Source organism: Coenobita brevimanus, chromosome 68 (assembly GCF_032717465.1).
Source record: "Coenobita brevimanus isolate Jiangsu-jjx chromosome 68, ASM3271746v2, whole genome shotgun sequence".
Lineage (NCBI taxonomy): Eukaryota > Metazoa > Arthropoda > Malacostraca > Decapoda > Coenobitidae > Coenobita > Coenobita brevimanus.
The window spans coordinates 16,945,330-16,972,298 of NC_137021.1; the positions used below are offsets into that span (position 1 = coordinate 16,945,330).

Genomic DNA, 26,969 nt, shown 5'->3' on the forward strand with positions numbered 1-26,969 from the left:
TATAATGGTGTATTGGTTTATTCTTGCTGCCTTTAGACGATTTTTTTTCACCGTTGGAGACCCACCTGATAGTAAGAAGAATAATGAAAGCTAAATGTAACCCTTTTTGTTCGAAAAGTCACTCCAAAGTTGAATGGAAAAATATGAACAAACCTGCAAGAACAAAATATAGCACCTGGTATGTCCTCGGTGTGAGCTGTTTAATATCCTAGCACTGCTGTTTTATTTTGTTATGTGTTGTTTATCCTCTGTATTTTACTAAGCCCTGCTCTCAGTTACTTCAGTTAGTTTTGGCATGTTACGGCTCATATCTCATATCGTGTGGAGAGTATAAAAAAGAATATATGTGCTTCTCCTCAGTCTTACTGTATGTCCCAAAAGAGGCTCAGAATCTGTCCTCTGTAACAGAGTCAGCGTATCCAAGCAGGCATGAGTATTATAGTATTATCAAGCGATTAAATCTAATGACTTTGATTTAAAAATAAAACTGCTTAATGTTCAAGAAAAATGTCTTTATTTCGCAGATACAAACTGCGTGTATCATGTGCAGGTGTTGTGAGGCTTCAAAATTTGTTATTTTTTTACGTGTTATAAGAGGTACGCCATGTGTTTATTTGTTGAAACTGTGCCTGGGCTCATTACTCTGAAATACCACGGAGAACAGAAAGAACTAAGTCATGCAAATAGAAAGTGTGATGCTGTTGAGTACAGTAGTTACCTAGCGTTACAGTATCAATTCTTTATACGAAGTTGTCATGAATTTTCCATAAAGAGTTGTGTTCAGAAGATAAATCAAGATGGCTTAAATGCCACTGTTTATTTTTTGTTTTCGTATTTCATAAATGATGATGTAATTTTGCCTTTCCAGCATTCTTCACTGTTACCTTATGCAGAATCAATCTTAACATGGCCTTTGGAAATGAGTGTTTATTTACAGTCAGTATGGAAAGTTTTAAGTCAAAAATAATTTTTCTTTTTTGTGTGTGGAAATTAACAGAGTAAAGGTAATTTTATATTATGTACGGGTAACCAGTTCTCTGTACCGAGTAAAATAATTGTTATTTGTATTGTGAATGTAACGAGCAGTTGATATCAGCTGTTGGGTTAAGCCATATATAAGCCATGCAAACCTTAAAACAATAGTTTTGTGTTTATTAGCAAAAAAAAAAAAAAAAAAAAAGACAGAGGGTGGAAGCATGATGTTCAATGTCAAATCATCTACAAAAGGATTGGTATTTATTCATTTACTGTAGACGTAAGCACACACACACACACACACACACACACACACACACACACACACATACTGTATATAGATAGATAGACAGATAGATAGATATAGATATAGATAGATAGATAGACAGCTAGATATATGGAGGCTCTGTGGCACAGTGGTAAAGTGTGCGTTTTCTTACACTGAAGAACGAAGGTTAGCGCCCCGCCAGGGTATCGAACTTTGGGGGCGTTCTTCAGGCCGCGTACCGTAATGGCGGACACAAGACGTGCTGTGGGTGAACCAGCGTGGCATACTACGAATATAAAGTATACTTGCACCCAGTCGGCTTGCGCGGGCCGATTACACTTGATTCACAGACTACACACACATCCAAAGCCACTCCAACACTACATTTACACTTACAAGCACTTCTCACCCTACATACAATCTCTGCCAGACAGCCTAAACCACTTGGTAGAGATACATTGGCTGTATTGTTCCCACTTCGGTCGGGATAGGCCGGTCCTGCAGTGTACACACAAAACGGCTGATGATATATATATATATATATATATATATATATATATATATATATATATATATATATATATATATATATATATATATATATCCCTTCTCCATCTGGCTTTTTCCAACACCAACTGCTTGTCACTTCTTATTGGTCTCTTCAGTCCGATGACGTATTAACCATTTTATTCTGATTAACACCAGGCGATTTCAGTTTATGAAGGACGTCTAACAGTGGAAGGGTTAGCGGGGGCTGTGTCCAATGACTTCAGTCAGAAAAGTGTCCTGCGTTGGATAATATAATCTGGAAGCTGCAAGAATAAAATGAGAATGTCTTCCTTAACTTAAAAGGATAAAATTATCTGTAATGTGGTACTTTCGAATGGTGTGCTGATGTTTGTTGTGTATTGCAGGAGCGGGCGCGGAGTAAACCTGTGCTGCTGGTCATCTCCTTGGCCGGTGTCAAGGTGTGCAGTCCTGATGGCAAGGTAAGTACACACTCTTGTACGCTAGTGCCGCCCACAATGCTGGACTTGGTGTGTTTCACACCTTATTTTTTTCTGTTCAACTGTCAGTTTAGTTTGGAACCTGAATGTATTCTGGCAGCGTAACATGGAAGGTCATTCGTGCCCTCCATTGTAAACGATTACTAAAAGTCGACTTTAGGGTAAGATTTACACTTAGCCAAACATAATTACTTACCTAATTAACAGTCATGCAGTCAATAAGGACAAATCTAAAACTTTCTCTTCTGTACCCGTGCTATTTAAGGGAATAAAAGGAGCAGGTAACTGAGGCCTATTTCCCTTTTTTTTTTTTTTTTAAACCTGAAAAAAGATGCAAAAACCATCATCTACACGCCCCTCACCCTGCCTGTGTAATCTACATCGAAAATGCGAGTTATAATTCTGGTGATGATAATGATGCCTATTTGGTCGCTTGTCACGATCTAGGGGGGGGGGCTATTTTTTTACTGAACACCCATTGTAATGCCTGTCTCTGGTGAAAAAGTATTGTAGTCTGATTATTAGAAGGTATGTGGATGGTATGTTTCTGTTTCAGCAGCCCGTAATACATTCACGACTAAAATTAACAATCTCTGCCAGTTTGCGATATTATTTCTTGAATAATTCTACTACAGCAGTCACATTATTATTATTATTATTATTATTATTTTTATAAGTAGTAGTAGTAGTAGTAGCAGTGTTATTCCCTCCTGCATATTATACCTCTATGCGCAGTTTGTAAAATATGTATTCCTATGAGTGTATGTCACACTTTGGGGTAATTCATGTTATATCTATGAATGTATGCAAGGCTTTCACAGTTATACCTAAGTGCGATGATAATTACAGTGGTGAGGTATAATTTAGGAATAGGCACTATCAAGTGTATGTGAGATTAACTGCAGATATCCTCGGGGCATAAGTGCAATTTTTGTTCTTTTAAGAGAACAGTGACAGTGTTGCGGAAATGACTCTAACCAAGGCCATTGACTTCGTCACGATGAAATACACCTCGTCTTTTAGTAGGACAGGTGAAAGCACTGTCGGTAACTACCTTTTTCTGGAACAGGGCTTTTTATTTTACTTTATCCATACGTCTCTGCACAGATTACACAATCGGTTCCCAGGGTCCGGCCGAGCTTTATGCAACAGATGGCGACTACTTACCTTCTTATATCACCACTTGGACACTCACACCCACCGCCTATACTGAATACTTGCTTGGGCTGCCTCACACAGGACTGATGTGACTGTGACAGATTGGGTCTTTTAATGTCAGTGGGTAGCTGGGAAGATCTGTTATGACTGGTTTATTAGCGAAATTCATATCCCCAATCTTGTCTCTGCGTATTCTTTGGATCGTTGTCTCATCTATCGAACGCCAGTCCAGCACTTTACCCCTTGATTATCTTTTTTCATTGCCTTATAAACTCTATAATTTACATATTGTTTTGCAGGTCGTAAGTTGTGTCATAGAGTAATGTTTATGTGCACGACTAACACAAGTATAGCAAATGATGATAAAACCTTGCTTGAAGTTTAATAAAAAACAACTTAAATTCCATAGGGTTTCTGGAAGTAAACTTAAACAGTGGTGGCGACCATCATCCACCCACTCGATGTAGTATTGCCTACTTGTTGCTTCACCTATATCATTCTTTTTCTTTTTCTGCCCTCCTCTCTTCATACTTCTCCCATGTTTTCTGTCGCTTTGTATTACACTTCTTTCCTCTTCAGGTGGATTTGCACTGAGTGACGAGCCTAATGGTTTCCAGTAAGCCAGGAAACCATTTACAACGCTGGGTGTTAACCATATAACCAACCCATACGTGTTCCTCACGTGTCAACAAGTGGGTTGGTGGAAAGTTAGTGCCCCTCCCCGAAAAACAACTAACTCAAAGACAAACGGCCACCCCTTACGGGATTATGACGTCTGGCTGTAGATAGATAAATAGGCAGAAACTTAAACAGTTATTTGATTTTCGAAAACGAAAGATATAGACTCAATGGCAAATACAGGAAAAAAAAAAATCATGACCCTTCACCACATATTTACCCACAAAACACTCTTTGTTTCCTTAACTCGTGCGGGTAAACAAACCTTTTAAATTCGGCTCTCCCTCCACACATTTTTTCCTTTTTTTTCCCACGGAGAGATTTACCGCCGCGCTGGACTTGTGTTTTAACTTGCAAATCCCTGTTGTCATTAAGAGGTGAGGCGGCAAGGCAGAGGGGAGGCTGGCTGGCGGCAACAGTTTTGTAGTGCCTCGGTAAATTCTACGTACTTTCTTTGTCGCTTTTCGTTCCTCCCTTCTGTCTGTCGCGTTGTTGCTGAACTCTGATAGCACTCTTGTCATTCGTAAAACCTGTAAAGCAATATGGGAAAGAAGCGCGCAATGGAGAACTGATTTGGACTCGTTCTCAGCCCTCAATATTTAGCAGTTACTATAGGCTACTATAAAGTAACTAAAAGAGTGAGATATTATTATTATGGTTATTATTGTTGTTGTTGTAATTATTAGTTACTACTACTACTACTACTACTGCAACTACTGTATCTACTACAACCACTTATTACCAGCCACGAAGTGAAGCTGGCATTGTTTTCAATTTCTGTGTGTGTGTGTGTGTGTGTGTGTGTGTGTGTGTGTGTGTGTGTGTGTGTGTGTGTGTGTGTGTGTGTGTGTGTGGGTGGGTGTGGGTGTGTCTTAGCGAGATAACTTCGCAACTGCTCAAAATATCATCACAAAATTATACAGATGTGTAGTAGGGATGAAAATCTCCTACGAGTTCGAAATTGGTGAAAGTACAGTAGGTCAAGGTTATATTCCTAGCCGCGCTAAATATGTATCAGCTCCAGGCTGCTGTGATTCCCCCCATGGGGGGCCTCTAGTTATCATTATTACTATTATCATTATTATTATTTTATTATTGTTATTATTATTATTATTTTGTTATTATTAATATTATTAATATTATTATTATTATTACAATAGTAGTAGTAGTAATAGTAGTAGTAGTCGTAGTAGTATTTCAACTACTACTACTACCTGTTATTATTATTATTATTATTATTATTATTATTATTATTATCCGGACCTCCTTTCCCACCCAAGGGCAGGGTAAGGAGTAGCAACGTCCAGACAGCCCAAGTTTGCCCACTCCAGTTGGCCACTCTTCCATTCACTCATCATTCAAACCCCCGGAATCCTGGCTCTATCTCAAAGAAAAAAAAAAAAAATCAATCAATCAATTTTCTGTAGCTTCACATAAACGTATCCGGAACAGTCAATCCGAAAGCTGTCACGTTAAAAGGGGGTGCCAAATCCCTGATCATTCACATCTCACAACATTCATCCAGTCAGCTCGATCTCTTGTCAGTTCCCCTAGCCTCACCAACTTCCTTACCTCTCTTCCTCACACTCTCATCCACCATATCCCTCCACCTTCTCCTTGGCCTACATCGCCTCCTTCCTCCATCAAAGTCGCTCAGATATATCGTTTTCACCACTCAATTGTTATCCACTCTCTACATGACCATACCATCTCAGTACACTCTCTTCAATTCTGATGCCCACAGACTTCCTCACTCCGCATCTTTCACGAATTACATAATTTCGTATCCTATCCACTGTCTGTACTCCACATACGTTCCTCAGCAGTCCTATCTCCACTACTCTCACTCTTGACTTTTCATTTTCATGCTACACCATTGTCTCACATCTATATGTTAAAGTTGGCATTTCAAGTAAGCCGCGAGTAGCTGAAACACTCAAACCTCTGTTTCTTATCAAGGCCTTCATAGCACCAGCTACTTTCCTTCCTTGTGTCACTGTACTTTTCACTTCTTTTGCACATTTCCCTCTCTTTTCTATCACTGTACCGAGGTATTTCAACTGTCTTACCAATTCCAGTCTCTCTCCATCCACTGTAACATCACACTGGGAGTAACCATCTCTCTCGGTTACCATCACTTTACTCTTTTATATATTTACTCTCAAGGCACGACTCCCAGACATCAGCAAAACTCTGCACTAGTCAACCAAGTTCTTATCCGGTACTTGCAAGTAGCACTGCATCATAAGCATTCAATAAATTTGAGTTATGCCAACCATCACCATTCATTACCAACGCCATCCCTCTCTCCATTACTCATGTTTTTACTTCTCTCATCACCCCATCCATGTATATATTGAACAACCATGGCGACATCACGCAACCTTGTCGCACTCCCACAATGATCGTGAACCATTCACCTAGATGTCCATTTACCCTTACACATGCTTCACTACCATCATAAAAACTCTTGACGGCACCTAGCACCTTACCATCTACACTGTACATGCGCAAAACTTTCCACAATCCTTCTCTGTCTACTTTGTCGTATGCTTTTTCAAGATCCATAAATGTCATAAACACCTCGTAGCCCTTCTCGCAAGCCTTCACTATCTGTCTCACTGGAAATAATATTTGATCCACACATCCTCTGCCACAGTTCAAGCCACACTGTTCATCACTCACTAACACTTCTGTTGTCTCTCTTACTTTCTTTATAATATTTCTTCCATATTCCTTCCCTACAACACTCACTAAACTTATGCCACGATAATTCTTGCCCTCTTCATATTATTATTATTATTATTATTAGTAGTAGTAGTAGTAGTAGTAGTATGGGAGAAGTATCACGGTCCTCAAACATCCCACTGCCTTCCTGTGTCGTACCACTTTCATGGTGTTTTACGTAGGTCTGAGCTTGTTTCAAGATAATTTTGACTCTTAATTTTTACATCCTGCTGAGATACGGATAATGTCTGTTACAGACAGATGTTTACCTGAATCTTTAAGTGAGTGGTATGTGTTGATTCTAAGCAATGTCGAATCTTATGAATATTCAGAGATCAGCATTTTATATGCGTCAGGTCAATTTCTCAGTGTGCATTTCCCCCTGCATATGACCCCAGCCTTTTAAACGCAGGGTGTCCATGGGTCTTGAAATGATCGAATCTCGATTCTGGCTGTCTTGTGTTTTCTGTGACAGAACAGTTTCTCTTTTTTCTAAAGAAAAAAAAAAGAAATAGGAAACTGCGGTTAAATACACATTAGATATTTGTGTGTGTGTGTGTGTGTGTGTGTGTGTGTGTGTGTGTGTGTGTGTGTTAGAGAGAGAGAGAGAGAGAGAGAGAGAGAGAGAGAGAGAGAGAGAAGAGGGGTGAAAGGAATGGGGGTAAAGGGAGCGGGAGGGAGACAAACACACTACCCTCCTTATTGCATTAGCATAGTTGTTTCCTGTGTCCCCTCCTCTCTTCCTCCCTCCCTCCGCTTCTTACCTTTTCTCTATTGACCTCATTGCTTCTTGTTTTTCCCCCTTCTTTACCCACCTCAAGGATTTTATTCCTCCTGTTTCTCTATCTACCTCTGCTTCTTCGCCTTTCCCTGAGTACCTTTGAACTTTCTTTTCTTACTCCTTTGTTTATCTGCTCGTTACTTCTTCTCTCTCTCTCCCTTTTTATTTCCCACCTGAAACCCTATTTCTTCTCATCCTCTGCCGACCTCTCATCTTCCTTTCCTTTATCTTTCTCTTCCCACCTGCACTTCCTGTTTGTCTTTCTACCTCTGCAAGTTCTTCAAGTTTTTTTTTTCTTATCCTGCCTCAGCCCTCTTCGCTGTTCCTTTTTTCTTCTACCACCTCAACATTATCGCTCTACCTTGAACATTCCTTTCCTTCCTTTATTTCTCCATAACTCTACATTTCTTTTTTTTTCCCTTAACTGTATCCATCTTAACTGTTTCTCTTTCCTTTCCTCTCTCATTCTCTGGCCACCCCAGTCCTCTTTTTGTCTCCTTTCTTTCCCTCCCTCCTGCTTTCCCTTACTTCTCCTGTCTCCATAGTCTATGCCTCGTACCCTCATACCTACCGTTTCTTCCATTTTTTTTTTCTACCCGAACCTGCCTTCCATTTCATCCTCCTGCTCTGCCCCCACTACCTGTCATTTCTTCTCATTCTTTACCCACAAGTACTTTTATTTTCCTTTATTTACCCGCCTCTGCCTTCCTTTTCTTTCTCTTTCTGTGCTTTCTCTTTCTTCCCTATCCACCATTCAGCCCTCATCTTTCTTCTTTTCTCCAACTTGCATCTTATCTTCCCGTTTATTCTCCCCACAATGTCTCCCTCTCACCTACCTTTTCTTTTCTTCCTTCCCCTCTCTCTACCTACTTCCTGGCTTCCTTTTCCTCTCTCTCTATCAGTCAGCCGCCACATCCTTCCCCATCCACACTCCCCTCCTTTTCTTCCTTTACAGCAACTCCGTTTTCTTCCCCCTCTACAGCATCTTTTTCGTCCTCTTCTTAACGGCCCTACTTTTTTCTTCCCTCTCTCCACCACCCTCATTTGCTGCCGCTTCACCACTTTTTCTTCCTATCTTTCACCACCACCTTCACATTTTCATTTAATCCCTTCTCACCACTCATCCACACTCGTTTTCTTCCTCCCTCTCTTCCATCCAGTCACCTTCTTGTCGTCTTTCTCCTTGTACGTTTCACTTTGTTTTTTCCTCATTTTCGTTTTTCATATACTTGATATTTTTCCCCAAATATGTTATTGCCATTTTCGTTCCAGTTTTTCATGTCTCTTCCCTCACCCTTCGTGTAGTATTTTCATGCATTTCTTTGTGTATTTGTTCATTGATTTAGTAATGTTAATTTGTTAAATTATCACACTACTTTTTCCCTTGTTTCTGATTTGTATTTCACTTTTCTTTCTCTATGAGGCCATTACTTTGATTCCTTCCCTTTGTTTCATCAAATATAATTTTCGTCTTTTTCTCTGTGCTCTGTTTTTGTCTTCATTTAATTCGCTTCACTTACCTATGAATTTGTTCATTTCTTTCCCGCCTATTTCCACTGTTTCCTTCCCTCTTTCTGTCATCTCTTTCTTTCTCTTCTCTTTCTTTGTCTCTCCCCTCCTTCCTTACTCTCCCTTCTCTCCTCGTTCTTTTCCCTTCTTCCTTCACCCTTCCTCTTTCGATCCACTTGTCTTCGTTAGTCGCTGTTTTTTTCCATTCTCTTGGCGATATTCCTCTCTTCTTTCTCCTTCCTAACCCTTTCTTCTTTTTGTCCTCTTCCTTTTCTCTCTTTTTACCTCTCTATATACATCACATTTTTTGTCTCCCCCTTCTCTTTCCTGTCTTCACACTTTCTTATATGTTCTTTCCCATCTTCTCTTTATTCTCTCATTTTTATATTTCCAATGACCCTTCTTCTCTGAATCTGCCTTCACCTATGCTCATTCCCTTCTAGCCTCCACGTTTAACCACTCTTCTTCCTCCCTTCTCTTGTTTATGATGTTATCCATAACTCATCCCCCCCTCCCTTCTTCTGCTTTCAGTCTTCCTTCATTCATACCTCTTCACTTTCTGAACTCTTTCTTCCCCCTCCTTTTGTTTTCTCTCTTTCCCTTCTTCTCTTCCTTTCCCATGCCTTGTAATCTTTTGCGACTCCTTTCTTTTTAACTCATTGCTGCACCCCTCCTCTTCTTTCTCCCCACATCATTACCTCTTCCATCACCCCTTCGTCATCATTTTCCTATTTCCTCTTTCATACCTTCCTCTTCCTTCACTCCCCTCTTATTTTACCCTTCCTTCTTCCACCACTCCTTCCTCTTCCTTCTCTCTCTTGTCCTTCTTTCCCTTCTTCTTTCATCTCTTCCTCATACCTCGGTCCCTCATTCCTCCCTCATCCTTTCTCCTGTCATCCTTCACCCATCCCATATTTCTCTCTCTCTCTCTCTCTCTCTCTTTCTTTCTCTCTCTCTCTCTCTCTCTCTCTCTCCATCCTTTCATCCTTCGACTCTGTTTTTCGATCAACTCTCCACCCCCGTCACATGATTTCCAGTTCCAAGCCCTTTTTCTCGTAACTTTTTTCCAGTCTCCATTTCTTGTCATTTTTCGTATTTTCTCACTCTTCTCATGTTGCTTGCTGCTTTTTTTGTACTCGTTCTCCTTTCATTTATAATCGTCTCGTGCTCCTTCGTCCTCTGTTTTGTCTCGACTTGTTTGTTCTCGTCAAATCTCCATTTTTGTATTTTTGCCTTTTACCATTTCACTATATTGATGATGCATTTAATATTTTGTCTTTGCCATTTCTAGATAATTGTATTTAGATTAGAAGTGAAGGAACAACTCCTATATTTATTTCTAGTCAACACCAGACGATTTTATTCTGCTGTGAGTGAGTATAGACGCCGGAGAGTGTGAGTGAAGGCTATGTCTAACTCTGCAAACTCGTAAATTCTCCCAGGCTGATTAACAGTGTGGAGATTGCAAGAACAAAGATACCGGGATAAAAGGCGACATCGTAATAAAGGGAAAAGTAATTAGGCCGTCATTACTGTGGTTTGATCTCCATTCTTGTGCAAGTAATGAGAATCCCAAGGGAGAAAATGAGTATGGATCGACACAGAAGAACAGAGGAGAATAATTCAGAGGAGAGCCACTCGGCATCTTAGAATTTCTCTTGTTATGGCTTGTGAAGATTAACCTATTCACTGCGATGATGTCAAACTGTATTTTTGTTTCTTGCAGACGATTTTATTCAACCTACGGAAGACTGCTAGGGTTGAAGGGGTTACTGAAGACATCAAACCCCTCCTATTCCAAGATCCCTTCTGTGCCAAATAAAAGAGTGTAAAAGTAGCAAAATACACACCAATGTAGCGATGGAACTGAACGAAATATCTAGCGAAAAAATGCGTATTGACCAAAAATGAAAACCTGGGGAGGAAAAAAGCGAAAAGGAAAGCAAAAAGGGGGAAAAAAAAGTCTCTCTCTTATAATCAAGATAAATTGGCTCTCTGGAAAATCTTTGACTTGAGGAGTTTTTCAATCCCGGGTCCACGTTCGTGTGAGCCAGAATCCGGATTGGAAGGTTTTTGTCGAGTTTTGCCCCTTTCATCTCCTTCAGTGTCATTTTTACTCCCCCAGGCTAATACAGACCTATTTTTATTTGTAGTGCTTTAGTTTTTCTTTGTTCCCGAAGAGATGGCGTAACTTATTTTTATTTTATTTTTTTCTCGTCGGGCCGTGAAACTTTTATTTAGTTTAGTGTGTAGCTTTTCTTTTTAGAGCAGATGACGTAACAGCTTTGTGGTGTTGTTTTACGTTGTTGTTGATTCCGTTCTTTGCCATTGAGTACATGACGAATCGTGTATAGTTTTATATTGTCTCTAGTTTTCATCTATGAGTAGGTAATGTAGCTTTCATTAGTTGAGAATTAAAAAACAAAAACAAAAACAGGACAATGACGACGACGACGACAATACCGACGGTGACGATGATTATGACGATAACAGTATTTGTTTCTGGATACGTAATGTCTCTTTTCTGTTTTTTTATTTATGTTTTTGGGTAAGATAAGCTATGGAAACATAATTATATTGTTCCGGTTTTTCTTCGTTTGTAGGTAAATGTCGAAACTTGTTTTCCCTCCATTTTAATTATTCCACCACCACCCTCTTTCTCTGCCCCCTCTTCCGTACCTCTTCCTTTCTCCTTTTCTGCTCTCCGTTTCGGCTTTTTCTTCACTTTTTTATATTTTACCCTTCTTTCTCTCCTCTTCATTAGTTTTTCCGTCATTCATACACTTTTCTCTCTCTGTTCCTTCGTTCCTCTTATAGTTAAATTTTCCTTCAGATCCACTGTAGATATTGGCGCTGTCCTTATACACCCATTGCAAGTTACTGCATTGTAGGGGCCCAACTTTAGGCTACTGTAGCGTACGGAACCGGCCTACATTCCTGATGGTGGCGTTGTGTAATCAGAAGACCTCTACCCTCCATATAGGGATTTGAACCTACAGATACAGCACCAGATGTTCACCCTGACAGCCGCCCTAAACACAGGCACTTGTATATAAACTAATGAGGTCTCACTCGCCATACTTCAAACGGGGCAGCTATGACTGTACTTACTTTCTATATTCAGGTTGACAGCAGATAATTAGACTGCACTTACACCTTATATTTAGGATGACAGCAGATAATTAGGCTGCACTTACACCTTATTTTCAGGATGGCAACAGATAATTAGACTGCACTTACACTTTATATCTAGGATGACAGCAGATAATTTGACTGCACTTACACCTTTTTTAAGGAAAACAGTAGATCAGTAGACTGCACTTACACCTTATATTCAGGATGACATCAGATCAGACTGCACTCACACTTTACATTCAGAAAGACAGCAGGTAAGTAGACTGCACTTACACCTTATGTTTAGGAAGACAGCAGATATTTCGATTGCATTTACACTTTATACTCAGGATGACAACAGGTAATTATTTTTCGCTGGAAGACATCTGTCTTATCGAGGTTTAAACTCTCACTAATTAGTTGGCTGCTTTGGATGTGCCTGGGTAGGTAATTCAAAGTAACAGTAGCAGACAAAGGGTTAAGACAGAACAAGAAAATGGAATTTTATCCATCAGCCTCCAGTTAAGTTAGGGACTTGGGTTATTGTCACTTAGAACGCACTGGCAATCACGTATAATTGTTATTATAATAATATTAATTACTACTACTACTACTCCCACTTCACTGGAGAACGAAAAAAGAATCGTGTCCCAAGGATGAAAATGGCTGATTCTTATAGCATTTTTTGTGCTTCAAATATGTATGCAAAATTTCTCTATCAGGTAAGGTTTTTGAGTGCCGTGCAGTTTAATTTAAAAAAAAACTCATATATTTTCATACTTATTATAATCTGATCAAAAGACAAACTTGTACTTTAAAAAGAAGCTTTGTTTGATTTCCTGTGGTACTTTGCCTAACGAATATTTCTCGTGAGTCCAGGAATAGTCAGCCTGCACAGTGGGGCTTTTCCATGTTTGAAATGCCCTGATGAAAACGATCATCGTGTTCATTCTCATCGCATCCAGGTTTTCTGGAAAAAAATCAAAGTGAGAGTCCAATAAATGAGTCTTTAATGACATGTTGCACCCCATTGCTTGGTAAAACTTAAGGTCGCCCACTATATCGGGATAGTTTTCGACCTTGTGATATCCCCCTCTAAAATTGCGCAGACGCTCGAAACGCTGCCACGCAGCTTTCCCAGTTTCATTCATCTCTCCTTCAGATCTCACATCTCTTAACAATTCTCTGATCCGAGGACCTACAAAAATACCTTCTTTAATCTTGGCATCACTGATCCGTGGAAACTTATTTTTCAAGTATGTGAATCCAGTTTGCATTTTAGCCATCGCCTTAAAGTTTTTTGCAAGTCCAAACTTGATGTGCAAAGGAAGGTACACTTTCTCAGGGTCAACAAGTGGACTGTTTACAACATTTTTTGCCTTGAACAAGCAAGGTACGTTTTGGGCAGTCCTTCTGAATGTAGTATTTTTGCTTGTCCCTCCTGTCCCACTCACGTACAAAAAATAGTAGCCTACTTTGTCTAACCTAGCTCCATTCCTAGCAAAAGTGCAAAGACCTTTAGATCTCCACAGACATTCCACTTATATTTCTGATACTTAACTTTTTCTAAATGCAACTTCATGTTGCCGTATGACTCTTTCATGTTTGCATTTGCAATAGGTACAGAAGGAAATTTATTTCCGTTAAGAAGAGGGACCGCTTTCAAGATGACCGGTGGGAGCCAGTGAACAAGCTCCACTGGTCCACATTGTGTTTATGACCAAGAGCCCCCATGACTGAATTAACATCTTTACAAAGCGCAAGTCCTTCCTAATTAGAGAAGCATTCTTTGAAATTATCATGGCTGCTGCGGAAAAAAAAAATCGTATAACGCTGCAGTAGATTTCAGCCCATTAATCTTGAACCCGAAAGTTCAGTCTGATTATTAGATAAATCCAAGTCATGAACAAGGTCATTCAGACTTCCTTGTGACAATGAATGTGGTTCATTGGAAGAATAGATAGCCTGGAATATTGGATAAAAAATTACCTCGTCTTATTTCTCGTGATATGCTGCAGCTTCTTATGAATCCTCGTCCCATAAAATGACATGCTCTAGAGGATTTGCTACCGCAAGTTCAGCACTGTGGGGAACTGGTCTCATTGCAGAGAGTAGATTAGGGTATTTCACCAAGTGAACCCTTTTGTACCGTACTTGCAATGCAGAAACAGCAGTCTGTTGTGTGATCTTTGAGTTCCCTTCAACTCACTGGAACAGCAAATGGCATGTGACGTGAACCATCTAACCATCCTGTGAGTAGTCTTGCACGTCATATAACAAATGTGAGGAGGCCAGCTCTAGTTTTGATCACCCACTTTACATCCGAAATAAAGTTCATAGTATTTTTCTTTACCAGTGATGTAAGGTTACACTTCTGGGATTTAAAAGTTAGCTCGCCACATATATATCAGAAGGAATTAGAATGATTAAGACAGTTCCGCGGCATGCCAAAGCATCTGCTGTACATGAAGACAGCACCGGTGTAAAAAAAAAATACTTAAGAAAGGAGCAGCTTACAATAGCTGTTAACACTGTGGCACCTACAGGCAGACTGTCTTGAAACTGCTTTACACACAGAAACTAGGTTCATGTCTCAACAGGTTTAAACATGTTTCAAGCTTCCTAGTCTGCTGCTCTGACCAAATTAATCCTGCCAGCATTGTCAGTTCATTTTCGTAAAAAGCATAAATTCTATTGATTTTACAGAAGGTTTGCTGTTTAACATAAAACTAGAGAGCACTCAGTGGAGCTCATCACTCTGACAAGGGCAACATAATTTCCAGACCACTTTAACATTATGGGTTAAATTTTCTCATCAATGACTAGAGTTTCACAAACGGTGTCTTCCAGATCTAGAATCTGTAATACGATCCGGATCGGTCCCAAAAGTTAATAGATTGTTCCCTGGGACATGGGCTATCTACCCACCAAAGTGGGTCCAAATCTCCTTTAGATTTTTAGCAATCCTGCTAACAGACAAACAAACTAGCAAACAAACAATCAGGGGTGAAAACATACTCTCTTTGTCAGAGAGAGAAATAACATTGTTACCTCCGCCAAGGAGGTTATGTTTTTGCTGGCGTTGCTTTGTTTGCTTTTTTGTCTGTGTCTGTTAGCAGGATTACTCAAAAACTTTGAACGGATTTTGATTAAATTTTGTGGAAGGATGGGTCATGGGCCAAGGAAGAAATGATTAATTTGGAGACGGATCCGGATCTGGATCCGGAGTATCCCGCACAATATCTCCAAATGTTCTCAATGAATTTCAATGAAATTTTGTGGAAAGGTGGGCCATGGACCAAGAAAGAATTGTTTAAATCTGGGGGCTAATTCGGGTCCGGATTTTTTCTAATGGCAGTGGCATAGGCAAAGGTATGCGCTCGGTGAGTGTTTTCAAGTTAACTTTGTGTCCCGTGGTAATGCTAAATGACGAACATAGGAACATGGCATCACAAGAAAACTAAGCCCGATAGGAAAAATGTTATTTCATGCTGTGATTCAGCATGAAAAATTATACGTGGAGCACTCATCAACATCCTTGGGACAAAACTGTTGTTGAGCAGTGTTATTATTATTATTATTATTATTATTAATTATTATTATTATTATTATTATCTATAGTTGTAGATGGGGGCGCTCACCATCCACTCACTCGATGTAGTGCTGCTCTCAGGAGTCTGCCCTTTCCTCTTCTCCTTCCTGCTTTCCTTCCTTCCTCTTCTGTCTTTCTTTGCTTCATTCTCTCCTCGTCCTTCTGCCTTCGGGTGACTTTACACTCCCTCTTCTGCTTTTCTTTCCTTCATTCTTTCCTTTTCCTTCTGCCTGTGGGTGACCCTTCACTGAGTAACAAGCCAAATGGTTTCCTGTAAACCAGGAAACCATTTACTATGCTGTGTGGTAACCATATAACCAAATTATGGCACCTTGTGGTTTAGTGTGTAATTACGGAGCTCCAGTCGGATTGAGCAGGTGAAAGTTTACATCCAAGAGATGGTTGGGGTTTATTGCTCACGCAGTGCCACTCAGCGATGAGTGAGGCTGGTCAGTCTCATCTTAAATGTCGGAACCAACTTGCCTAGCCCCGGGCACCTACGCTTCGCACTGGGCAACCTAGGATTGGATGATGGATGGACATTTAAGGTGAGACTGACCAGCCTTACTCATCCCTGAGTGGCATTACGTGAGCAATAAACCCCAACCATCCCTTGGATATAAACCTACACAGCCGCAATCCGACTGGAGCGTTTTAGTTACCCACTAAACTACCAGGCGCCAAAATTTGGTTATATGGTTACCACACAGCGTCGTAAATGGTTTCCTGGTGTACAGGAAACTATTTGGCTTGTCATCAGCATGGAGTCACCCATAGTTAGAAGGCAGAGGAAAGAATGAAGGAAAGAAAGACAGAAGAGGGAGTGTAAAGTCACCAGTAGGCAGAAGGAAAAGGAAAGAATGAAGGAAAGAAAGACAGAAGCGAAAGGAAGGAGAAGAGGAAAGGACAGACACCCAAAGCAGCACTACATCGAAAGATTGGATGGTGAGCGTCCCCACCTACCACCAAATTATTATTATTATTGTTATTATTATTATTATTATTATTATTACTATTGGCCAGCTCCATGCTGCCCTTATTCTGTCCAACAAAAAGAGTATGTTTTCATCCCTGTTTGTTAATTTGTTTGTTTGTTAGCAGGATTACTCAAACTAAAACAGAGATTTAGACCAAATTTGGTGAGTAGATAGCCCTTGTCCCTAGGAGCAATTGATTATTTTTGCGACTGATCCGGATCGTATTATACTGTAGATTCTGGATCCGGAAAACATTTTTAGTGAAACCCTGATCAGTGATAAGGAACCCTAACCCATTATGAAGAGTGGTTTGCAAATTACGTTGCTCTTCTTGGAGAGATACACTCCACTGAGTTGCCCCTCTAGTTGCAAGTCGCATCTTTCTTCCTTCCTTGTATTCTCTCTTTCTTTTGGCCAGCTCCATGATGCCCTTATTGTTAGTCGCATTTTCTTTCTTGTAGTTTTTCTTGTAGTCTTTCTTGTATTCTTTCTTGTTTAATTGTGGCAGGCACTTCTACTCTTTAGGATTTACCAATTCTGACCAAACTAGAACACAGTGACCAGCCTATGACCTAGTTGTGTCTGCAAGGTTTCGGTAGCTAGACATCTACTCGTTGCCTAGCATCGGTCGTAAACCACTTTTTCATACTTTTCACGCTTTGAACTGTAGAGGCATTACTAATGGGCGTAGCAAGCTCTGAATTCTCTAGGCGTAATCTTGAGGTCATTCCCTATCGGAAGTGTTCTATCCATTTTTCTCATCTCTCCTCTAGTTTTCGAGTGGCAACCTTGTAAAGATTGGCCTCAGCATCCTCAGCAAACTTGTTTCATGTGGCAGGCACTTCTACTCTTCAGAATTGTTGGGACCAATTTGCCAGCCCCATCACCATTTTTTCAAGTTTCGAAAATAGAAGTTTTTTTCTTACCCCTTTTTTTTTTTTTTTTACCCAGTTGAAGAGAAATGTTTGTTGCACTTGGCAATGAAACTTTTATCTTCCAAAACCCTTTCTGTGCTTCACAATGAAGTGCAAAAAAAAATTCGCAAAAGAACTGTGTACACGCCTGTAAAAAGCAGGCAGAGGAGTGAAAGAACATTGCACTAAGAAATATCCACATTTTCACCTCCCAAAAGTTTCACTGGTGCTGAAATAGTTTGAAATGACTAGATATGTGTAGTACGGACAAAATCAGTAAATAATATGGGAGATTTCATTAAAAAATGAATTTTCACATTATATATATATATATATATATATATATATATATATATATATATATATAAAAATATATATATATAAATATATATAAATATAAAAATCAAAAAATAAAAATATATATATATAAATATATATATAAAAAAATATAAAAATATATATATATATATATATATATATATATATATATATATATATATATATATATATATTGTTACATAGCCTATGATTTCATCATCCTTTGTGTAATTTTAACGCACAGTATGCTGCATGTTTGATCACGAGCGTGTTCTGCCTCAGTCCCCCCTTCTACCGTTATAGTAGAGTAAGTCGTCCTTTCTGTTATTCAGTGCGGGATTGTCGACCGTTTGTCCCCATCGCTTCATTTGCGCGTCCTTATTACAAGTTGTATCAGGCTCTCCTGGCCCCTATATAATGAGCTCAGTCTCTGCATCATTGCCACTTAGATCTGCTCCTCATTTTGTTCACATCTCTGTCCTCCCCTGTACAGATATTATTATTGTGAGTGCTCAAGAAATCTCCAACCATCTAGCAGCTGTGTGTAATTTGAGTATAACTGTTGTTGCATTTGTTTCTTGTACTGTATAGCATAAGGTTAATTCTTAGGCCTAGTGAGGTTTTTGATTAATGTTGGGTTCTATGTCAGTCATTTTTGATAATAGTTTGTATCTGTAAGAATTTATCTGGCATTCACTGAGTATTATCTGGTATCTCATTTTATCAGGGCTGACTTAGATAAATTTACTCTTGCTAATTTCGTGTTAATAGAGGCTATTGCAGTTAACCATATATTTAACCTGTTTATTTGCCATTACATCATCCTTATGAGTCCTGAATGTTTTGTTGTTAATTTAAGCATTAAACTTTGACTTGTAATTTTACCTAACTCTTTTGTTTTGAACCTGGAACTTTACGGGACAGTAGTGACTCTTTAGCATTCTCACTTAAAGTGTACGTTATCTTTCTCTGTTCCGTAACATAAATTTGGCGACCTCATATCAGGATATTCAGGATATTATCATAAGGATATTGCTTGATATTTTGTGACTGTTTCTTATTAATTATGTCTACTATTACTACACTTGATGAAGCCAAGGACTTTTTGTCAAATGTGCAAACAGTGTGTGATATAGAAAACAGAACAAAGAATGAACTTAAGCTTGTTGCTCAACAATTGGGAATTGTTGTTCGCTCTCATCATTCTAAAGATCAGATTGTTGACATGATTAATGAAAGCTTGTTTAATGTAACTCCTCCAAATGAGCAAACGCAGATTGAATTAGCTAAGTTACAGCTAGCCCTGCAGGAGGCTTGTGTTAATGAGGCAAATGCTCGTATTCAAGAGGCAGAGGTACAGGCTCAGGCACAAATTGAACTTGCCAGGATTCAGGCAGACCATGAGTATCGCATGAAACAAGGTGGAACTGGATCATCTAGCTCTGATGATTTTGATGTGGCTAAAAATGTTAAACTTGTCCCTCCTTTTAATGAATCTGATTTAACAAAGTATTTTCAGTTGTTTGAGAGGGTAGCTACAGGTTTTAATTGGCCTAAGGAGTATTGGCCAGTACTCCTTCAAACTGTTCTCACCGGTAAAGCTCAAGTAACTTACGCATCTTTGCCTCAGGATCAATCTGATAATTATGATGTAGTTAAGAGCTTGATTCTTAAGGCCTATGAGCTTGTTCCTGAAGCTTATAGAGTAAAATTTAGGACAACTTACAAGCAAGATAAGCAATCCCATGTTGAGTATGCAAAAATCAAAGAAGATCTGTTAGAGCAGTGGTTAAATTCTAAGAATGTGAATTCTGATGGTAAATTTAAGCAGATGATTTTGCTGGAGGATTTCAAAAGGTGTATTAGTAAAGATGTAAGCCTATATCTTGATGAGAAAAGAATAGATAATTTGTCTGATGCTGCAGTTTTAGCTGATGAGTATGTTCTTACTCACAAGAGATATTTTAGAGGAAAAAGGAAAGCTGAGAGTCAGTACGTTGCCTCTACTCAGAGTACAGGTAACAGGAAAGAGAATAAGGATGATGTTTCTCAGGAAGTAAATACCAGCTTCACCTCTAGATTTCAGAAAAGTAAATGTACTTATTGTAGTAAGCTTGGTCATACTACGGAGAGATGTTTCAGGAGACAGCGTGATGTGAACAAAAAGGAGTCTTTAAATATTCAGTCAATTGGTCTAGTGTCCACTCTTGAGAGTTCCCAGAATTCTTTAACTGAGTTAACTGAACCTGCTTTGAGGGGTAACTTAAATTCTCATGATGGAGCTCCTCTTTTGAGCAGTAACGTGGGTGACACTCTCAAGAGTTCATGTGCTAATTTCCTGTCTGATGGTTTTGTCAGTCCTCTGGACAGTAATGACAGGAAATCAGTTAAAATATATCGTGATACAGGTGCTTGCCAATCCCTTATGCTGACCAGTGTTCTAGGCTCTAATTTTAATTCTTCTGATGAAACTGTAATCTTACAAGGTGTAGGGAATAATTACTTCTCTGTTCCTCTGTGCAGAGTGAATTTAGAGTCTGATTTTGTTAATGGTTCCGTTATGGTTGGGTTGGTTGAGACACTCCCAATGTCAGGTGTAACTTTCTTACTTGGAAATGATATTGGTGGAAGTCAAGTGTGTCCAGCTCCTCAGTTGTCTAGTGAGCCAGTGGCTGCGTCCCAGAATTGTGATGTCCCTGATGTGTTCCCTGCATGTGCTGTCACTAGGGCTAAGTCTAAAGTTACTGGTGATTTAGAGGATAATGATGATGATGATGTTATCCTAGCTGACACTTTTCTTGCTAATTTGGACGACTCACCAGATGAGGCAGTACCCCGTAGTGTTGATAATTTGTCTCGTCAAGAGTTGGTTGAGTTGCAGGTTGCTGACCCTGAGTTGAAAGGTCTAGCTAGCTCTGCTTACAGTGAAGAAGAGTCAGCCGGTGCTTCTACTTGTTATTATGTAAAGTCAGGAGTACTTATGAGGAAGTGGAGACCCCCAACAGCATCAGCCGACTGTGAATGGGAGGTTGTACATCAAGTTGTCATCCCTCGTGTTTGTAGGCAGGATATCATTCGAGTGGCTCATGATTCCAGTTTGGCAGGACACCTTGGAGTGAGGAAGACTGTGGCACGCATTTTGAAACACTTCTACTGGCCAGGTATCTTCAGGGATGTTTCCTGGTATTGTAAGTCTTGTCACACCTGTCAAGTTGTGGGGAAGTGTAATCAGACCGAAAAGGTTGCACCTCTAGTTCCCATTCCTCCTTTTGAGGCGCCTTTCACCCGTGTGTTGGTGGATATTGTGGGCCCTCTTCCTAAGACTTCTTCAGGATTTTCTTATGTGTTGACCCTGATTGATTTGGCTACTCGTTATCCTGAAGCCATTCCACTTAGAAATATCTCAGCAAAGAACGTGGTTAATGAAATGCTGGGGTTCTTCACAAAGTTTGGTCTGCCCAAGGAGGTACAGTCAGACCGAGGAAGTAATTTCATATCAAATGTTTTCAAGCAGTCTCTGAAAGAGTTGGGCATCACCCAGATCACGTCTTCAGCTTACCATCCCCAGACCCAAGGAGCGTTGGAGAGATATCATCAAACACTCAAATCGATGCTCAAGAAATGCTGTTTGGAACATCAGAAAGACTGGGACAAAGGTCTTCCATTTGTTGTATTTGCCGCAAGAGAATCTCCAAATGAATCACTGGGCTTCTCACCTTTTGAACTACTGTTTGGCCATGAAGTAAGAGGACCCCTTAAGCTACTCAAGGAATGCTGGCTGTCGGAGGAAGATGACGTCAACCTGCTGGAGTATGTGATGAAGTTCAAAGAACGGCTGTCCACTGCTTTACAGCTGGCGAGAGAGAATTTAGGAGCTGCTCAGGAGAAGATGAAGACTTGGTATGATAAGAAGTCCAGGTTACGCCACTTTCAGCCAGGAGATCAGGTTTTGATTCTGCTACCAGTTCATGGGCAACCTCTTCAAGCCAAGTTTAGTGGCCCTTATTTCGTGGAGAAGAAACTCAGTGATGTCAGCTATGTCATCGCCACACCAGATCGTAGAAAGAGCAAGCAACTATGTCACATCAACATGCTAAAGTTATATCACAGGCGGGACGAAAATAATCCAGTCTGCACTGTAGCTGTTCCACCCGAGTCTGCAAGTGAAGCTCTCCCATGCAGTATGAGCCTGAGTGATACTTTGGGGAAGAATCCTGATATCATGAATGATCTCCAGACTAAGCTTTCTCATCTACCTCCCAAGGAAAGGCAGGAGTTTTCGGCATTACTGCAGGAGTACCCGCAAGTGTTCCGTGCTACTCCAGGAAGAACCACTGTGTTGATGCATGATGTCGAGGTTGGAGACGCAAAGCCAATTAAACTGCCTCCTTACCGTGTGAACCCAGTGAAAGTTCCTCTCATCCAGAAGGAGCTTGGCTACCTGTTGGACCACAAGATGATTGATCCCTGTCAGAGCGAGTGGAGTTCTCCTGTCACTCTAGTCCCTAAGCCAGGTGGGTCACATAGGCTTTGCATCGACTACAGACGTGTTAATCAGATAACTAAAACAGACACTTACCCTCTCCCTCGTGTAGAAGATTGCATAGACAAGATCGGAAAGGCTAGGTACATAAGTAAGTTTGATTTGTTAAAGGGATACTGGCAAGTACCGATGACTGAACGTGCTAGGGAGATCTCATGTTTTGTAACACTAGGAAAGGCTTTTGCATGTTCTGTAATGCCGTATGGTATGAAGAATGCACCAGCCACATTTCAGAAGCTCATGAATGTTGTAACAGAGGGTTTGGCAGGGTGTGTTGTTTATATTGATGATGTATTAATCTTCAGTGACAACTGGAAAGATCACCTATGCCATGTCAGTAAATTTCTTGACCGTTTGGTTCATGCTAATCTTGTAGCTAATTTATCAAAGTGTGAGTTTGGTCAAGCTAAAGTTCAGTACCTTGGGTATGTAATTGGTGATGGACATGTTGCACCACCAGGAGCTAAGGTTCAGGTTATAAGTGATCTTCCCAGACCTAAAACTAGGAAAGAGCTACAAAGATTTTTGGGAATGGTGGGTTATTACAGGAGATTTGTTCTTAACTTTTCAATTCTTGTATCACCACTTACAGACCTACTGAAAAAGGGAGTTAAATTTGTCTGGACCGATAACTGTGAATCCTCTTTCAACAAACTTAAAGCTATTCTATTAAGTCAGCCAGTGCTCGCTACTCCAAATTTTGCTAAGCCTTTTAAGATGGCTGTTGATGCAAGTGATACAGGAGCTGGGGCTGTTTTGCTGCAAGAGGATGATCAGGGTATTGAACATCCTGTATCTTATTACAGTAAGAAGTTCACTCCACCTCAAAAGAACTACTCCACTATTGAGAAAGAGCTTTTGGCCTTGATTTTGGGTTTACAGCAGTTTTCATTTTATTTGTGTTCTGGTTTTGACCCCATAGTCATTTATACCGATCACAACCCACTGAAATTCCTTAGTAAGTTTAAAGATAAAAATTAGAGATTGACAAGATGGAGTCTACTTCTCCAGGAGTATTCATTAGACATACAACATGTCAAGGGGAAAGAAAATGTTATTGCAGATTGCTTATCTAGACTTTAGACAGATTGTTTTAGAGTAATAAGAAATTTCCTTTGTAAATTTCTTTTTTCTTTGTGGGGAGGTGTTACATAGCCTATGATTTCATCATCCTTTGTGTAATTTTAACGCACAGTATGCTGCATGTTTGATCACGAGCGTGTTCTGCCTCAGTCCCCCCCTTCTACCGTTATAGTAGAGTAAGTCGTCCTTTCTGTTATTCAGTGCGGGATTGTCGACCGTTTGTCCCCATCGCTTCATTTGCGCGTCCTTATTACAAGTTGTATCAGGCTCTCATGGCCCCTATATAATGAGCTCAGTCTCTGCATCATTGCCACTTAGATCTGCTCCTCATTTTGTTCACATCTCTGTCCTCCCCTGTACAGATATTATTATTGTGAGTGCTCAAGAAATCTCCAACCATCTAGCAGCTGTGTGTAATTTGAGTATAACTGTTGATGCATTTGTTTCTTGTACTGTATAGCATAAGGTTAATTCTTAGGCCTAGTGAGGTTTTTGATTAATGTTGGGTTCTGTCAGTCATTTTTGATAATAGTTCGTTCGTTCGTTCGTTTAAAGTTTTCTGCACCTTTAGTGCAGGCCGGGCCATGTATTAGCCCGGTTTTGATAATAGTTTGTATCTGTAAGAATTTATCTGGCATTCACTGAGTATTATCTGGTATCTCATTTTATCAGGGCTGACTTAGATAAATTTACTCTTGCTAATTTCGTGTTAATAGAGGCTATTGCAGTTAACCATATATTTAACCTGTTTATTTGCCATTACATCATCCTTATGAGTCCTGAATGTTTTGTTGTTAATTTAAGCATTAAACTTTGACTTGTAATTTTACCTAACTCTTTTGTTTTGAACCTGGAACTTTACGGGACAGTAGTGACTCTTTAGCATTCTCACTTAAAGTGTACGTTATCTTTCTCTGTTCCGTAACAATATATATAAATATATATATAAATATATATATAAATATATATATAAATATATATATTATATATATATATATATATATATATATATATATATATATATATATATATATATATATATATATATATATATATATATAGTGTTTATGCAAATAAAGAGTTGTTTCTGTTGCCTGGGTGATTTAGTTTGTGTTCAGAGAGAGACGAGAGATGGTATTTTTAGACTCTAACCAGATAAGGGTCCTCCTGATATAGGCTGAACAGCAGCGGCTAAAATTCGATAAGCTAGCTTAGAGCTGGCCATTGTCACCTACTTGCTTGTCTCATTAAATTGTGGCAGACACTTCTATCCCTCAGAATTAACTGATTGTGACCAAACTTGGACACAATGACCAACCTATGACATTGGTTGCAAGGCAACTACTCGTTGCCTAGCAACGGCCGAAAACCCGCATTTTTCGTACTTTTCACGTTCAGAGATGTAGAAGCATTACTGATGGGCGTAGAAGGCTCTGATTTCTTTAGGCTTAATCTTAAGGTCATACCCTATCGGAAATATCCCATTCATTTTTTCCCTTTCTCCTCTAGTTTTTGTGTGGCAACCCTGCGAAGATTGGCCTCAGCGCCCTATGCAAACCAGTACCTATTTTCAAAAATGCCCTTCTAGTTTTCCAGCAACTCCATGGAATTGAATGAAAGTTTGCATGCTTATAGACATTGACTAGTACTATCACTTTCTTTGTAAACCTATGTGCTAGATTGGCCAGGTCAGGGGTCAGAGGTCATCAAATGCGAAAATGATGAAAATAACTAATATCACGACTTTGCCCATGTGAAATGTTAAGGATTTGAAGATTATTAAGCCAGGGCCATGATTCTTGGATGGTATGTTGCACTTGAGTATCTCCATACAAAAATGACGTTTAGTGTCGAAATTCATTTCCAATCAGTGGCAACGCCACCTGGTGGGCCATTCTGCGAATCTGAAGTTCCCTATCTCCATGGGTGGATGGAATCGAAGGAAACATTGCATGCCTATAGATGTTAATGAGAATTACAAGCGTGCTTCTTACATGCATGACCTATATCCACCAGGTCGGGGGTCATAGGTCATCAGGTGCAGAAAATAGGAAAAGTGCTCATATTACGACCCTGCTCGCGCGAAATGCTAGGGCTCTGAAGATTACTGAGCCAGGGCCTTGATTCTTGGATAGACTGTTGCACTGGAGTACATCCATATAGAAATGACTTTTTGTGTCGAAACTCACTTCCGATCGCTGACAAAACTTGGTCCGCTTAGAGCTGGCCATCGTCTCCTACCAGCTTGTTATTCTCTCTGACAGGGAGACTATGTTTTCACCCCTGTTTGTTTGTTTCTTTGTATGTCAGTTAGCAAGATTACTCAAAAACTGAAAGAGATTTGGACCAAATTTTGTGGGTAGATAGCCCATGTCCCAGGGAACAGTCGATTAACTTTTGGGACCGATCCGGATCGTATTACAGATTCTGGATCTGGAAAACACTTTTTGCGAAACTAGTTAGCGATGAGGAACCGTAACCCATTATGAAGAGTGATTTGGAAATTACGTTCCCCTGGTCAGAGAGATGCGCTCCACTGAATGTCCCTCAAGTTGTTGTTACTATTACTATAATTATTATTATTATTATTATTATTATTATTATTATCATTATTATCATTATTATTGCTGTTTATCATCATCATAATCATCATCATCATCATCATCAACATCATTATCATCATCATTTGCATTTTTGTAAAAGTTCACCATTCAGGAAAACAGTATCGATGTAGGCCCAACGGATGTGGGTGGAATATGACAAGAAAATATACACAGGCAAGTACAAGGTGAAATGCCCGCTGTGTCAGATGTTATGGCGTGTTGCATCCATTCAGGCGAGGAGTGGTTCTTTATAGACGCTGTGGAAAAGAATGAGAGTGTACAGTAGTTTAGTAGTACACCAGGTCATTGTTGCATCTATAACTATTATTGCTGCACTTAACTCTGTTCCATCTCTCTCTCTCTCTCTCTCTCTCTCTCTCTCTCTCTCTCTCTCTCTCTCTCTCTCTCACACACACACACACACACACACACACACACACACACGCACACATACATGTCCTGCTTTTGTGGCCTTTCCTTACTCCTTTTCATTATTTTCCTTCTGTATCTGATACTTTTTTTCTTTCCTCTCTTTTCTTCCCCTTCCACCTCCATGAAGTTCCATCCACCCCTTCCCTTCTGTTCCGTCCATTCTCATCCTTTCTCTTCATCCGTGTATTAATTCTCTCACCCTCACACTCTCAAGGTTGCATTGTCTTCTTTCCTTCCCCCATTCCGTCTTTCCCTCCTTTCCCTCCCACCTTTTAGCGTCACATCACTCC

General features: G+C 39.8%; 1 protein-coding gene across 1 annotated transcript in view; it reads left to right on the plus strand.

Moving 5' to 3' along the window:
* Positions 1 to 26,969, plus strand: part of LOC145405765 (uncharacterized) — a 2,040,591-nt gene that overhangs the window by 1,225,614 nt on the left and 788,008 nt on the right. The window contains exon 5 of the mRNA XM_080276996.1: positions 2,158 to 2,232. Within this exon, the coding sequence (XP_080133122.1) occupies positions 2,158 to 2,232 (75 nt within the window). The remainder of the gene's footprint in view (positions 1 to 2,157; positions 2,233 to 26,969) is intronic.